Source organism: Sinohyriopsis cumingii, chromosome 13 (assembly GCF_028554795.1).
Source record: "Sinohyriopsis cumingii isolate HCF-2022 chromosome 13, ASM2855479v2, whole genome shotgun sequence".
NCBI classification, from domain to species: Eukaryota; Metazoa; Mollusca; class Bivalvia; order Unionida; family Unionidae; genus Sinohyriopsis; species Sinohyriopsis cumingii.
In genome coordinates, this window is record NC_142973.1 from 51,550,129 (window position 1) to 51,566,408 (window position 16,280).

Genomic DNA, 16,280 nt, shown 5'->3' on the forward strand with positions numbered 1-16,280 from the left:
GATCAAAAGTACCGCATAAAACTGTTAACAGTGATGCACACGAGTTGTATATAATTCATTTCTTAATTTATGGTCTACATCTGTGATGGTATTTAGTTGTTGTTTCAGTTTTTCTTATGACATATCAATGGCTCTGCTGTTTTCCGACATTTTCTTGCTATGTAGAAATTATCCACAAAAAAAAGAATATAAAACACGCAGCAAACTAAGCATTCAAATGTACTGAATAAGTGAACATCTATCGTGATAGACTACACTTGCATCCCCCACTCCACCCGGATTAGCAAAGGCTTTGCCTTCTTTGACCCTATGTAACTCGGAACATAATGGTGTGAATTCCATTCATGTTCATGCAACCGATCCAGCTTCTTCAGTTAATATGACCCCTTTCTAAACGTTTGACAAAAAAAAGGAAAATTGTGGAATAATTTCTTCAAAATTTGATTTCAATAATTTAATGTCATGTTTCAAAAAAAAAGCATTTCATTATTTTTGCTTTTACAATTCGTACAAATGATGTCGCTATGCTAACCAGTACGGGCATAGAAGTTAAAAATAAGTCAATGATACAAACGATTTCTCAAATTACTGGACTACTCTGAAACCGACTGGAATGATCTTGACATTTCAACCCACATCATCAGTTGATATATTGACCAAACGGGGCCACGGTGAAATTAAAATCCCAGTTTTCTTGATTTATTAATTACTCTCTAAAAAAAAAAAAAAAAAAAAAAAAAAAAAAACCTTGTATAAGCTGACTGTAGTATTTTGAAAACAAAGCGTACAAAAATATCAGATCAGCCAGGCGATGACAGTTGGGACTTTCACAGAGTAACATGGTTTTGTGACTTCATTTGGATACTATCCCACATGGCAGAATTGCAGCAGCTCAGTGTGGACAAGGGTTATTGTAATTAAAGTTCGTCATAACCAATATGATTTTCCAATAAATAATACTAAATAATACATTTCTAAACATGATAAACCATTCTCATTTGACAACATGACAGAAGACGCGTAAACTGGCTTTCAATTGTTGATTCAATTCGTAACTGCCCGTCTTAGTTCCTGGAGCCGAGAAAGCTTAGTTGATAGAGGGTTGGATTCGTAATCCAAAGATCATGGGTTGGATACCCGCCCAGGCCAGTCTGGATTGGATGCCTAGGTATGGGAAGGGCACTTAGCTCACATACCTTTGGCGTCATATAACCAACAATGTGTTAAAGGTGCAGTTAAAACCAATAAAACCAAGCCTTCACAGTTCCATTTTATGTTTGCCATTTACTGTATTAGCACTGTGACGTCATCTAGATAAATAATCAAAATCCATATTAGGTAGCAGAATAAAAAAAATATTAACTTTTTACAGTTAATTAATAGTGGAACTAGGCTACATTGTATTGAATTTAACTGTTGAACATTGTATTGAATTTAACTGTTGAACATTATTTCGAATTTAACCATTAAACATTTTGTTGAACTTAACCGTTGAACATTGTATTGAATTTAACCGTTAAACATTGTAGTGAATTTAACCGTTGAACATTGTAGTGAATTTAACCGTTGAATGCAGCAATGTTGGTATGTGGAGATAATGCCTATTTCTTCACATTATTAGACGGGCTAAATGTATGCCCAAAGCTAGCTGTTTTGAAGAATAGCATTTATAAGAATGAAGGTCTTAATTGGTTGTTTTCAGAGCATAAAAAGATATGCTCCAATTTTTTTATATAGAAAAGATGCAGATTAGCTAATTACATTTAGTGATGATAACATTAAAAAAAAAAAAACATTATCAATCCTAATGGCAAGATGGTGACAACAATATGGTCTGAAAAAGGAAGAAATTATATTAAGCATTTGATGTGTGCAAATGCACATATTTACATATGACTGAATTTACATTACAAGTTAGAAGATATTTCCAGCTTTACAATGGCAATCTACAACTATATGACAAAAGCAGGTAGAACTGATATAAGATTTAAAACAACACACGAATAATCAATTAATAAAATAGCTGCAGATTCTAATATACAAATAGCAAAAATGGAATAAATCAGGAAGTATTCACACGTATGGGAGGATGAAAGAAACGTTGCACACTGCTGAAACTAAATGTACTTGTTGTAGACGGTCGTCCTGTTTAATTGTTCATAACATCTAACGACAATTATTAAGCATGATGTATTATCTGATGTTTGCATTTCGCTTTTAACGATTAAAAAAAAACAGTATTTAAGACATAGTTACTATGGTCCTGAAAAGTCAGTTTATTACACAAATATAAATCAGCTGCAGGAACAAACTAAACAGGAGTAAAAGAAGATAAAATACGCTGAATTCAAAGAATTTTTAACTCTGTGTGTGTGTGTGTGTGTGACAGTTTATAGTGATGCCTAGCACTGGGGCATCATGCTGCAGACATATAGCACGATGTCCCACCCAGTCACATTAACCTGACACCAGGCCAACCAGTCCTACCACTAACCTCTAACCTCTTAATGCTGAGCACCTAGAGAGGCAGCTGTTAGTACCATTTTTGTAAGTCTTTGGTATTACTCAACCGGGGATCGAACCCACCACCTCCCGCATCCGAGGCGGACGCTCTAACCACTATGCCACCGGAGCGGTCCAAAATTTTTAACTGAACAGTCTCCCTAAAGATTACACAAAATGACATTATTACTTCCATTCAGAAGGGTCAATGTTAGTCCTGTGGAATATAAAGTGGCAAGGAGACGCTGACGATAAGCAAACACGTGAAACTTACAACAATCGATGCGAACATATATTGACAGTGACATATATTCACTCAAAATACAATTGGGCTGAAAAAGTAAAGCAATAAAAGGAGATGACACATGGGGACATATTTCGAAAATAACTTCAAAAGATACAGTTGACGGAGGAAAAGACAACAGGAAAGTTAGGAAATTGATGTAAAAGGAAAACGCTGAATACAGTTCAACTTAGACAAACAAGCATATGTACTGGAAGGGTTCAACAGAATGTTAAAGACCTGAATGCGGAAGTATTCTACGCAAAATGAAACTCAGAAAGTGGGTTGATAGTTTGCAAAATTGAACTAATGACTTTATATTTATCTAACCTTTAGCTAACCTTTAACTCCCAGTCACCACAGTAAGATTGAAATTTACTAGGTAAGTACTGTATATCCATTGGCGTTTCAGCAAATGTAATTAAATCATCAGAAAATAGACCATTAAACAGGTTTAACATTTCATTAATGTCTAATGCACTTTGAAAGTCTTAGAAAAATAAAGAATAAGGTGAGGGTGATATCTTTTTCACGACTCTTGGAAAAGCCTAAAAATCAGTGGACTATGGTAACCAAGACTACAATCAGGAAAACCTTTTTACAGTATGATAATATTAATTCAGAATCAATTGCGCAATCAGTTAATGACTAGGACAAAAATGGGATTGCTTTCTGTTATGACGACATTACCAGAGATAGTCTAATTGACATTGCAGACAATGCTAGTTTAATGAAACTCATACTTGGTTCTCCTCCCGTGAAAAATGCAAGACAAACTGCGGGACTGGTAGTGCTAACGCGACTGTGTTCTACATCCACACTAGACCAACAAGCAGGTCGACGCTTTTTTCTGACATTTCCGCTACCAGTAATGTCAAAAAAAAGTGGAGACCTACTTGTTAGTCTACATCTACGCTGCATTAAGCTGAATAAAAAACATAAACAATAACTTTAACAAAACAAGTCTGTAGTTCAACAATAAGTATGTTTCAAGAGTTAACAATGCACTGTGCAATAATGTAACCAGCAATCAGCATCAAATTTACCAAAATCAATATTTGTTTTTGCCTCCAAAATTCAAACGCATCACAATGTACATTAATGATATTTACTGCGGACTCGAGGTTGTTCGGATTTTACCTTTCGGTCAATGGTGAAATCCAAGACTATCCGAATGCAATAGACCACTTCTAGAAGGCATTTGTCCAGACGTCAAAATCGGCGAACAATTATTACATTTTCTCCATTATGTCACAAACTAAACGAAGTGTGTCGAGCTTGTTTGAAAATTGAACTATTCATGATTACGACGGGCTTAAGCTGGAAATTAGCAGACGCAATTAGGATAAGCTAGCAGTGTTTGAACTACCGAGGGGTGCGGACTGGTATCTTCCCTTGTGTTATATTGTTACAGGTTAGAACCCCCATCCCTTGGTTCATGGACGGATACGCCAAATTTTCTTTGTAACGAACCCTTGTGATGTGCAGGACTCCTGTTTGTAGGTTATTTAGTCGCTGACTTAACTAATATTGAAGATGTTCATATATACATACGAGTTTTGGCATATCATATCTTTTCTTAGCCAATCAATGATATGTCATTCGTACATTACAGAAAGTCGCACATTAAGGAAATAGTTCAGGTGTGTTGATATTGGTTCGATCGACACTCTCTGGTATTAATCTGAATGATAATCAGAAAACATTATTTGGAAAGTTGTTTTCTCATATTCAGCTGAACATGTGTGGATGACTAGGTCTGAATAACTAGGTGTGGATAACTGGGTGCGGGCTAACTAGATGTAGCTAGAGACCGTTGTAATAAGGAGAGATGACGGACCACCAGGAGAAGTGCCAGCGTGTGTGCGCATGGAAGGCCTGGGTGGTTAAAGTGACCGAGCCGGGAAAGTCGGTCAAAAGCTTCATATGAAATGTCAAGTAAACATTGGCCATATGTATGAGAAATGTCAGTATATAGTATTTGACTATAAAAAGAATTGTCATTATAGTGTTTGACTCTAAGATAAATGTCACTATAGCGTTTGACTAGTGTTTGATTATAAAGCGTAAAGTCAATGTAGTGGTTGACTATAGAGACAGGACACATAGGATACATGATAGTGTTTGACTATCTGCGACAATGTTATAGTGTTATTGAATATTCCATCTAATTAGTTATTTCTTCTTCTTCATTGTTTTTCATTGGGTCCATACTTTGTACTCTTGTAATTATTTCAGTATCCTGTTTCTTTATTTTACAATCATTAGTACGAGAGGATAATACATTTGTTTCCATTGTCACTCACATACGTGTTATTTCTCAAATCCCATTCAGTCTCAAAAGGGTGATAGCTCGATTACGTTGCAATCGGTATATGCATCTTCTGTCGATGGTCATAATATTTACCCAGTTTCATGTCAGTCCGTAAAAACCTGTGAGACTAGCTGTGCGACCGAGTTTGTGTCACACACTCCATTAGGCTACAATACAAACAGTAATAATTGTAACAAAATCTGCAGGATGAAATCGATTTGTCGATACGCGCATCTTCAGGTAATGACTATAATATTAACTATGTGTCACGGCAATTCTTCAAACACTGGGAGACTAAACAGATTGTTTCATGCACGTTCAGAAGACAAATAGAGCAATATGGTCGATATGCGCATATGCGCATTTGCAGGTGATGACCATAATATTTACCATGTTTCGTGGAAATCCATCACTTTCTGCCTGATAACGTGCGCTATTGAATGCCAGATGGAAGTACAGACGGATGGACACTAGGATTACCCTATACCTAATTGAATGAGCTGGCGTATACAAAGAGCGGATTTCCATTGTTTTGAACGTCTTTTTGACGTAATAGTAAAACTACGGATTGTCTTTATTTTGCTTTGTGTTGTTTCTTGCCTAAGTATTGTCGACACACTAATTATCGAACACAAACCACTTATCCTAGAAAAAGTTTAAGCTAGATAGGAACAAAAAATAACAAAAGAATAAGAGTGGATTAGTATTAACGGGTGTACCTGTCAGTTCTAGACTAGAAATCTTGATTGCGTTGAAATGTAGTTCAGACCTCTCAGAAAATCGTCAGTGCAAGATGGCTGGTTATAAATATTCTGCTATATTCTAGCCCCATTTGAAGTTAGAAAGTCAATTTGTAGACGATCAGGTTGATGTCAATTTTAAGGAAGCCACTTTAATTTATACTCCTTCTGACTTATTGGAATTCTGTCAAGATTAAAGAAACTCAGCTGATTTACCCTTGGTAACGTACTTGATTTGCGATATATGATTCTTCAAGATCAAAGACGGAGAAGGACATTTAAGTTTATGAAAATTAGAAAATATAAAACTCTGCTGACAGGATATGTAATATATAGATTAGCCCGTCAGTGACCAGGTAATAAATAATAGCGGATAATTTTTTTGCCTTATTTCGATCAGTTGTAACATTTTTTTTTTTGTAACGGATTTAAAATTTGAAGTTCACTAAGCTTATTTTTTTATTTTTTATTTTGTAGGGGGTATTTTTTATATGAAACACTGGAAAGCTAAATTATATTTTTTAATTGCACTTGGTAGCCCCTCCGTTTATTGCCGGTGAATTCTTAAGCAATACTGATTCATTGAATGAAGGGTACTATTGACGTTGAGGTACTGAGCAATACTAATAGATTGTGGGATGTTCAAAGGCGTTTCAACACATGAAATGTTAAATTGTGTTGAGATGTTTGTTTAGAGTGATTGTCGTTCCCAAAAACAAACCATCGCAGCCGAGCAGACCTGGGTAAGGATCAAACTCGTACCCTTTTGGTTGCGAGCCACCGCCGCTCCTGAGTACTTAAAATTGCTGGCTCCAGTTGACAAAAAAGTGCCACCACCCAATCAGATGGTAACCTACTGTATTATGGTCTAGCGACAATGACGACGATAATGATAATGAGAAGGATAAAGTAGAGGGTTTAATACAATCGATCACACCATTTACTGCCGCCATCACCAATGTCAACCCCAAAATACACAGCCAAACTCAGAGGCAGCTGAGTACGAACTATTTTTGGGTAATGGCTATGACAAATACACTCGGGATCACTCCCCTCGTGTTGATTAGAAATCTGAGTACTTCAACACTTGTACAGAACTAGCACTTGAAGTAGCATGTACCCCATGTAAACACTACAATTTACAACACTAATCAGGATAGAGGGCAGTTGTCTGGGATATAAAGATATACTAGAAGGCGTTTCCCAGTTAGTCATATTGTGTCAGAGATGATCACCAGGAAAACATCCAACCCGCTTTAATGTCTTTGAGGAATATTTGATCTCTACTCTGCGTGAACTTTAAGATCAGCAATTGTTCTTTTTTTAAATATACATATATGAGCACGGTCCAGTTCAGTCAAAATTATTGATGCGAAAGGAAATACATACATGGGAAAACTGTAGTAACTGAGAAGGATTATGATGAAAACTTCTGTATTGATTAAATTAGTATTTTATTTTATGGCGCTGATGCAAAATCAGAAGTAGAGTTGGAATTTTCCTCCATTCTTGAAATTACATCTTGATGACATATCCACAAACAACCAGACGCCTGATATCCGGTAAAGAGGCGCACACGTTATAAACTTGATCACTGACTACCACAAAATTTTATTCCCAAGCTCCATGAGACCAAGAAAATACACAAGGTGACCGCCCATAAAATCTGAAACTTAGAAAATGAATATTTATGATGTGGTGTCACTGTTTCTTTTGCTGTCTGCGACAGTTTTACATATCCTTGGACTTGTCTTGCCGGGTTGGTGGGTCGTGCAACAAAGTGATTCAGTGAGCTACTTCAACATCTGGTTCGTCATCTACTGCACAGATGAACGCAACTGCTCAGAAACCACATTCACGATGACCGGAGACAGAGGTGGGTATCGTTAAACTTTCTTCATATATTATTTTTAAAAATGAGAATCGGACATGGCCCTTGAAGGTTTTCTTTTCATTTTGTCTATCCTGTAACCTGAAAAAACACAAATAAACAAACAACGAACTCACTCGAAAACTGGTAAAGATACCCCTCTTTTTTATTTCAGACTCATCGTCTTTTATCAGAACTTGTTTATTATTATTGGCATAGAATCTGTACTATAATAGAATGCACATATTTTTTAAAATATGGTTATGATCTTTGCCACAGCTATAATACATATTCGGAACTCTTGTGGGGTTTTTGTTTGTTTGTTTGTTTGTTTGTTTGTTTGTTTTGGGGATTTATGTATGTGTTTGCATTTTTCTGGGTTTTTTGGGAGGGAATTTGTTTTGGCGTGGGGGATTTGGGGGATTTTTGAGGAGGGTACGGCCTGAGGTAAAATAATAACATTGACGACCAATATTGGTAATGTCACACAATATTATTGTATATTATATATTATTTACATCTTTGCTTTTTGAATAACCTTGAGTCGGCATTATTTAATTTAAATTTTTAAAAACTGTAAAAACTGAAAAAGGACATTTTATTCTAAGGGATTTATCACGAAGTGCAATTTGTGGACGTGCTGTGGTAAATCTTCTCATATGCTACAGTTCGTACACTGCAATAAGACTTAGACATGGATCCTGTTCAAGCTTCCTCTGACCTTCCAAAGTTAGGCTGGGGTGTGAGGTCAGAGTGTATCACATGGTCAAGATTGGCCGAAACCGCGCTGTGGGAAATTGGAACTACCCTGAGACATCATGGGGTAGTCAATGGGTTCTTAGGGTTTAGGCAATATTTATTTTTAAAAAAGCACAATACTGGCATACAGTACACAAAAAACTTCTGAAATTATCATTGATCCTCAATTGATAATCTAATAACTAGAAGAAAAGTCTTGTATTAGGCGTATAGATATAAAAACATGTAACTGACGCGACAGAAAGGTATGTTTGACAAAACAAAAACGTTTAATGGGTAAAATATAAAAAATTCAATTATATAACGATGATATCAATGCTATCAGAACATGAATTTTACCATTTATCATTTGATTTACCTTAGATTATCTTTGCTGCGTCCAATAGACAGCTGAAAATATCGTTTTCTTCTATAAATAGTGGGGTAGGATAACTTCCAATAATATTATTATCCTTTGTATTTAATTGTTATATTTCTTGGTGAAGTATGTGTTTTAGAAAAGAAGACAATGAATTACGGCTGTGACTGGAATTAAATGACATTTTAGTGCGAGTCTAGTCTCAATCAGTCAGAAGTACATGTAATTTGATTGGTATAAAAAACTACATCCCAGGGCCGATTCATGTCAAGTGCTTTTTGTTGTTTTGTTGGTGGGGGGGCTGTTTTCAAAATTACAATAGGGTCCTGACTTTTATCGAAAGGGCACCATTGCAAAAGTCTGCGTGTCCGTTTACTCAAGGTGTACATAATACCAAGTAAACGTAAGCAAGAATAAAAAGATGGCAAAAGTTCAAGTCAGCAGTGACTGTACGTTGCGTGTGTACAGGATATAAGTTTGGCTAATGTCTGTAACTATATTAATTTTTATATAACTAGAAGTAAAGATCACTGGGAATACCAGATTGTTGGGGACATGTTATTACTGGTCAAGAAATAAAAGATGTAGCTAAAAACACACATTGCAAATACCTCTTATGACAGCATAGTAAAGAAATAAGTCTGTATGATTTTTCTCCCTTTTATTCAACTGCGATTCATGAATTTCGTACCGTGTAATCGGGAAAATCTATAAAGAATTATTAAACATAAATTAGATATTACACGCAATCCATTTGACGACTCGCAAAAGGCAATTTTGGAAAAGTTCGCAGCGTAACATCTCTCTCTCTCTCTCACACACACACACACACACACGCACATACTGCTAACTTTGATATTTTTTACTGCGTTCCATTATATATATATATATATATATATATATATATATATATATATATATATATATATATATATATATATATATATATATATATATATATATATATAATGTGAGAGAGAGAAGCATAAAATAATTAAACCTCATTTACATATTTAATTAAGACAAATTACTGACAAGGAATAATGATTAAATGATTAAATGATCAAACTGAGTGACTTTAAATGATTAAATTGAGTGACTTTCAATCAAGATTGGATTTTGACATAAATATAATTCAATAAGTAGAACTCGGTTCATTATAATAACCAAGTAATGTAAAAAGTAGACAAAAGGATATATGTTGATGGAATATTTTTAATTCCATGTAATATGGTCATGATAGTAGGAAGAAACGTGTGTGTGTGTGTGTGTGTGTGTGTGTGTGATTTGGATTTTTAACGCAGTTTTCAACAATTTTTCAGTCATATCGCTACGATGTCTGCAGTGTGGCAGTTTATAGTGATGTCTCGCATGATTTCCCACCCAGTCACATTACTAACCTCTTAATGCTGAGCGCCAAGCGAGGAAGCTATTATTACCATTTTTATAAGTCTTGGTATGACTCGGCCGGGGATCGAATCCACGACCTCCCGCATCCGAGGCAGACGTTCTAACCACTAAGATTTTACCATACAATCAACTGATACATTTATGTTTTTGGGTTTGAATGCTTGAATATATTTAAGATGATAGAATTTACTTTTTAGTAGGAGTAGACACTTTCACGCTAATTTTTTTAATGGTGTGGGATTACTACACTTAGATTGCTATAGGTGTCAGAACCACCTCTGATGGCATTCCTTAGCGAAAAATTTCAACTACTTTAACTCCATTAAGTCTGCAAAGTAATGTTAATGAATTTATGCTAAAGAGTTCATAGAGACGTTCTACCATTATAGCAGTTCCGTTACTATGACATTGTATACCCATTTAACTATGTTTTATATGCATAATCAATCATTATTGGCAATTACAAAATGTGGCCCCAGCGACAATTTATGGGGTATATTTTTACTGCATCCATCATTCTGAAGTCTACCTATCCTCAACTTTCAGTTTCATTTTTAATTCAATTGCCTGTCTCCTGTTATTGTTGTCCTTCCTGTCATACACAAGCATCTAACCATAAAACTACTTAAGATTGCGTAAGTACATTTATCAGTGGTGTGATGAAGTTTTGTCTACATTCTGAAAAGTTAAAAATCTACGCCAAGAAGATTGCTCTTTTGAGGGAACAAACATGTTGGGAAGCCAAATTCTTAGATTTTACAATTATGCCCCTAAACTAGTACTTTAAAAGAGGAATGAAAAAGTAAATAAGTGAATCAGTTTTTTTTATATCTCTTTTTCAAATCCGGTTTCATGTGGCTTATGGTGGTTAAGTGAGTAAGTACAAAATGTATTTTGTGGGGTTAAGCTTTGTTATTTGTTACGAGCAAATGCAATGCACAAATGACATTGTTATATGGTACAGAACGTTGTCTTTCGGACTGATACCGCGACAATAGTAATCTAATCTCTCTCTCTCTCTCTCTCTCTCTCTCTCTCTCTCTCATTGTGTAGACCGTTCCGGTGGCCTAGTGGTTAGATCGTCCGCCTCGGATGCGGGAGGTCGTAGGTTCGATCCCTGGCCGAATCATACCAAAGACTTATAAGAATGGTACTAACAGCTGCCTCGCTTGGCGCTCAGCATTAAGAGGTTAGTGTTAGGATATCCTGGTGTCAGGATAACGTGATTGTGTGGGACATCATGCTACATGTCTGCGGCATTATGTCCCAATGCTAGACATCACTATAAACTGCTACACTGCAGACATCGTAGCGATATGACTGAAAACTTGTTAAAGCTACGTTGCAAATCCAAATCACACACACACACACACACACACACACACACACACACACTCATTGTGATTTATTGACATATATACTTTTGTACTCTTTCACCGTAACTCACGCCAGTTCATAGTCAAGATATGTTGTGACATGGTACTGTTGTAAGTCAATTTTTGTGATCGGCTTGGATTCAACCGAACTTTTTAATCTAAGTTATAAAATAAAATTACTTGAAGTATTGGGGCCCCGAGTGGTCGAGTGGTCTAAAGCGCACACCATCATGGATATATGCAATCTCACCTCTTTCTGCGTGAGTTCGTGTCCAGGATTCGGCTAATTTCGGTATGTGAGAAAGTTTGCCAGTAGCTTCTCGTGGGTCGGTGGTTCTTCCCGGGTTCTTCCGCCACCATTTATAATGGCAGCCTATCTTGTGCTGAAAAATGGCGTTAAACCCTACAACAACAACAACATTAAGTATTAAACTAAAGGCCAGAACGTATATATAAATCTCACATTCAAACAACTATATCTTTTTCATGGCACCCTTAGTTTCGATCTTCCTGCCTACAAAAATCAAAAGATTGATTCCTAATATAAAAATGGATTAAAAAATTCTTCTGCTGATTAAATTAAAAGTAATTTTAACAGAAACAGTATTGTAACTAAGTCTTAAGCTTACTTCTCAACAAATCGGACGGAGAAATAGACGTTTTGGTATAAATGCATACTTTTTTAAAACAGTACAAATATAACATCAATTATTTATTTCAGATACATCTTTCTTCCAATCATAATTCTAAACGGAGGTTAGCGTTATTAGGTCTATAACCACATAGCGAGAAAATCAGTTCCGTTGTATTTCTTTAGCTTATAGGGATACCATGCAAAAAACAACATTTTAGAGGTATTAAAGCTGCATTGCATTATTAAAATTATAGAAAATCTTCCATAACTTAGATGTTATTTAAAATACACTGCTGGTCAGTCCAGAATTCAAGTCGTCAACGTTTTCGTGCTCGTCGCCATCAAAGTTCAATCATCAATCACTCGAAGTTACTGAGTTAACATTTCAAACTCGAAATTTAGGACTCAAGTGGTGTTATGTCGGTTGCGTACATACGAAAACTATGAGAATGAGGCAGAAATACAATTGGTTAACTGATAATTATATTATTGTTTATTGCCTGGCAATGGCTTTTATTGAGAAAGACAATATTGCACGGAAAATATCTTCTGATATTGTTCTATACGATAAGTATTTCAATAGTTCTGAACATTAGTGGGCTATATAACGAGGTTTAGTAAACAGTACGTAAGTGTATCCTCCCAATGTACTTTCCATGTTCCCCAACACGCTTTCTAAGTCCGATTATCAACTTGTTAAATACCATCTGTATTCACCTTTTGGAGTATCGTTCATACATTGGAAAACAGAACTTACAATCAAATGTCGGCTTTAAATTCGTTTGCCCCTCAACGAATCTTTGATAACGGAATCCAGACAAAAGTCACATGGAGCAACATCACGGCTTTATGGAGGACGTGGCAAAGTGTGGATGCTGCGCTCCTTCATTAAGTGCGTCACGATGGCGGATTTATGCGCCAGTGAGTTCTCGTAGAGTTGACGGATACTTCTTAAACTGGTGCGCGGACTGATGGCTCGGTAGTGTTTTACAATGGTTGGTAATACTTTAGAAGCATAAAAATGTCCAGTGGCACTAGCTTAGTCGGGGGTGGGGGGGGGGCGCGAGTGGCCGAGTGGTCTAAAGCACTCTCCGTTACGGATCACTGCCATCTCACCTCTGGCTGCGTGGGTTCGAGTCTCGGATTTGGCCAAGGTGGGTATCTGAGAAAGCTTGCCAGTAGCTTCTCGTGGGTCGGTGGTTCTTTCAGGGGTTTTGCCGGGTTCTTCCTCCACCATTAATACTGGCCACCATGTATAGCCTATCGTGTGCTGAAAAATGGCGTTAAACCCCACAAGAACAACAACTTAGTCAGGTACAGCTGATTGGACGACTGGGCCTTTTCCATAGTAAACGTATGGGCATACTTCTTTTCTTTTAAATCTGACTACGTCGAGTGATTTGTGGTGTATTATCATTTTCTCCGATCTAAATTTTTTGTTCTATTTTTTTTCTTCTTTCAAATCCGGTTTCAAAAAATATATTTTCGGCGATTTGTCAGAGTCAAACTGTAACAAACAATTATAGATGCACTAGAAATATCATTGTGATTATCATACTGCACTGAAATTCATCAGAAATAGTTCATGCGAAAGATTTTATCACACACGCAAAAAATAAGCGTAATTGAAGTACTTCTCAGTTGTTTATTATAGCTGAATACAACTCAAATTAAGATGTATCTCCCTTCTTTTCGGGGCTATTTCACGCTATTGGAAGTTTTTTGGTACGAAGACACGGAGGATCCCCCAGATTTGTTTTTATTTGGGTTGTGGGAAGTGAAGCATGTAATGGTCATTTATTATGTTTAACGGATGTAGGCCAATACATGTTTAGAGCTGAATGGGAAGAAGCGCATCTTCCCCACCTCCACCTTGTCCCTATATGTGGGCGCCCATACTTGAAAGAGGAAACTAACAGACAGAATAATAATAAAGAAGGCCACAGACGGAGAACAGTTAACGAATGTGTGCTGATACATTCTAATTTTCTCATATTGTAGAGGATTATGTTTGCTTCCTTTGTCATTATCTACAACATTCCATTAGTGTGTATCATGATTTACAATGATGATAACGGTCTAAATAAGGTATTTGTCAATGTCGTACTACACGTAGGACTGCACAAATCAAAACCAATTTTCTTTGTTTTGTTTTTTCAGCATGGCTCACTGGTCCCGCCATACTGGAGGTCTTGGCACTCGCCACATTTGTGGCATGCGCGTTATTGAATATCTACTTCCTGCTGAAGACAAAGGCGGGAAAAGCTTTACGAAAGCTCTTCTCCATTCTTCTAGCTAGCGCAGGTATTCAGTTACTTTTGGTTTTAATTACATCAAGTTAGTAACCGGTTTCTCATATTAGAAATCATTTATTTATTATATTATATTATATTATATTATATTATATTATATTATATTATATTATTAATGAACGTGGACGTTTGCTTGCATGAATTTTAAAAAAATCAGCAAGTGGTTTTCGATAATGTTGTCTCGTCTGCGAAAGTAGCACTTGATAAATTTGGATATTGAAGAATATATGATGTCATATGATATATGATATATGATATGATATGATATGACTGATATGATATGACACTTTAGCGACCAATACATTCATATGTATCTCAGTGGCGGCGCGAGGGTTCGAGGCTCCCGCGAGCAATGCTCTTTAGTAGCGCCCCTAAAATGCTACAGAGAACGGTTTTGGTGTCACTTGCCAACTTGTCTCCACCCTCACCCTCCTAAACAAAAGTTTTGTAAAAAAAAATTGCCCCCTTGACACTATCCTGAAGGTAAAAAGGTATGAAAATTTCAGTTGCAATTACCCCATCACACACCCCTCGCACCACCATTGCTGTAACCGTCACAGTCGACAAAACACATGTGCTAGTAATTTTAATGAGTAGCTGCTTAATTGTCGCTCCTGACCGACGTTCGTGATTCGAAAAACACAATTTCCTACATTTGTGGTTAATGAATCCATCTTCTGTTAAAAAGCAATTAACTCTTTTTATGTATTTTCTTTTGTTTTGTTTTTTCTTCAGGTTTCATAATAATCTTTGGACTCCTGATTTTTGTAAAGAAAAAAGCGGGCCTTTCTGGGGCCGAGACAGAAACATCTGAAGGAGAGCCTGGATGGACGATGATAATATCCATTGTGGCTGCAGTCGTTGCCGTGTTAGACAGCATTTTGGCTTGCATTGGCATTTCGAGGAACTTTGAAAAGGAAGATGAGCCTATCACAATCCCAGATAACATGGATATATCCCTAATCGTCTCGATTATTGGTGATAACAAGAAATTCTGAGTTAACTTTGCCGATAGTGTTATGGAACTGTAATTCATATGTAGTTACATTTTCGGAACAATGCATCCAAATCCATCGTGCCGTGAAACGGTGAGGGGGAAGACTTAATCATATAATAATAAATTATGAACTCATTTGTTAATGTTTTAAGTGTAAAATTCGAACAGTGAGGTTTTATATATGGCGTGTCAGTTGTCAGCAGATATCAAACATTATCCCAGTATCCAATAAAAGATCTTGAAGGTTGTTTTCATACCCTAGCAATGCAGACTTTTGTTATAAAATATACGTGGGCGCAGATGACATTAAGGTTGTTGTTGTAGGGTTTAATGCCATTTTTCAGCACAAGATAGAATATACTTGGCGGATATTATAGACGGTGGAGGAAGAACCCGGGAAAACCCGAGAAAGAACCACCGACCCACGAGATGCTAATGGCAAGCTTTCCCACATAACCACACATTAAGGTTGTGTGTAAAGTGTTGATTCAATCACATGTCGTAGATGGGCAAAATTACTTTACGATTCCACGACAAAACATGATTTTGGGTAGTCACTAAGTTTAATGCTTCAAACAATCTGATTAAAATCAGATCTCCACTGTCCAACGTGAAGTGGAGATCTGCTTTTAATCAGGTTGATGCTTCAAGCAAAACGTATGTTCCAGTGAATTTCAAGTGCAGAAGTTGTCTACCTGAACCACTACGAATGTAATATATATTAG

General features: G+C 36.4%; 1 protein-coding gene across 1 annotated transcript; it reads left to right on the forward strand.

Annotated features, from left to right (window-relative positions):
• The first annotated feature begins 6,984 nt into the window (after positions 1-6,984).
• On the forward strand, positions 6,985-15,820 carry LOC149785548 (uncharacterized). Its single transcript, XM_089979351.1, has 3 exons — positions 6,985-7,715; positions 14,407-14,550; positions 15,294-15,820. The coding sequence occupies exons 1-3, from the start codon at positions 7,520-7,522 to the stop codon at positions 15,554-15,556; spliced, it is 603 nt and encodes a 200-aa protein (XP_089835477.1). The 5' UTR covers positions 6,985-7,519; the 3' UTR covers positions 15,557-15,820.
• Positions 15,821-16,280: the final 460 nt, after the last annotated feature.

Coding starts and splice junctions, on each gene's coding strand:
- LOC149785548 (XM_089979351.1), top strand. CDS start 7,520: ATGAATATTTATGATGTGGTGTCACTGTTTCTTTTGCTGTCTGCGACA. Junction 7,716..14,406: donor CACGATGACCGGAGACAGAG/GTGGGTATCGTT, acceptor TTGTTTTTTCAG/CATGGCTCACTGGTCCCGCC. Junction 14,551..15,293: donor CATTCTTCTAGCTAGCGCAG/GTATTCAGTTAC, acceptor TTTTTTCTTCAG/GTTTCATAATAATCTTTGGA.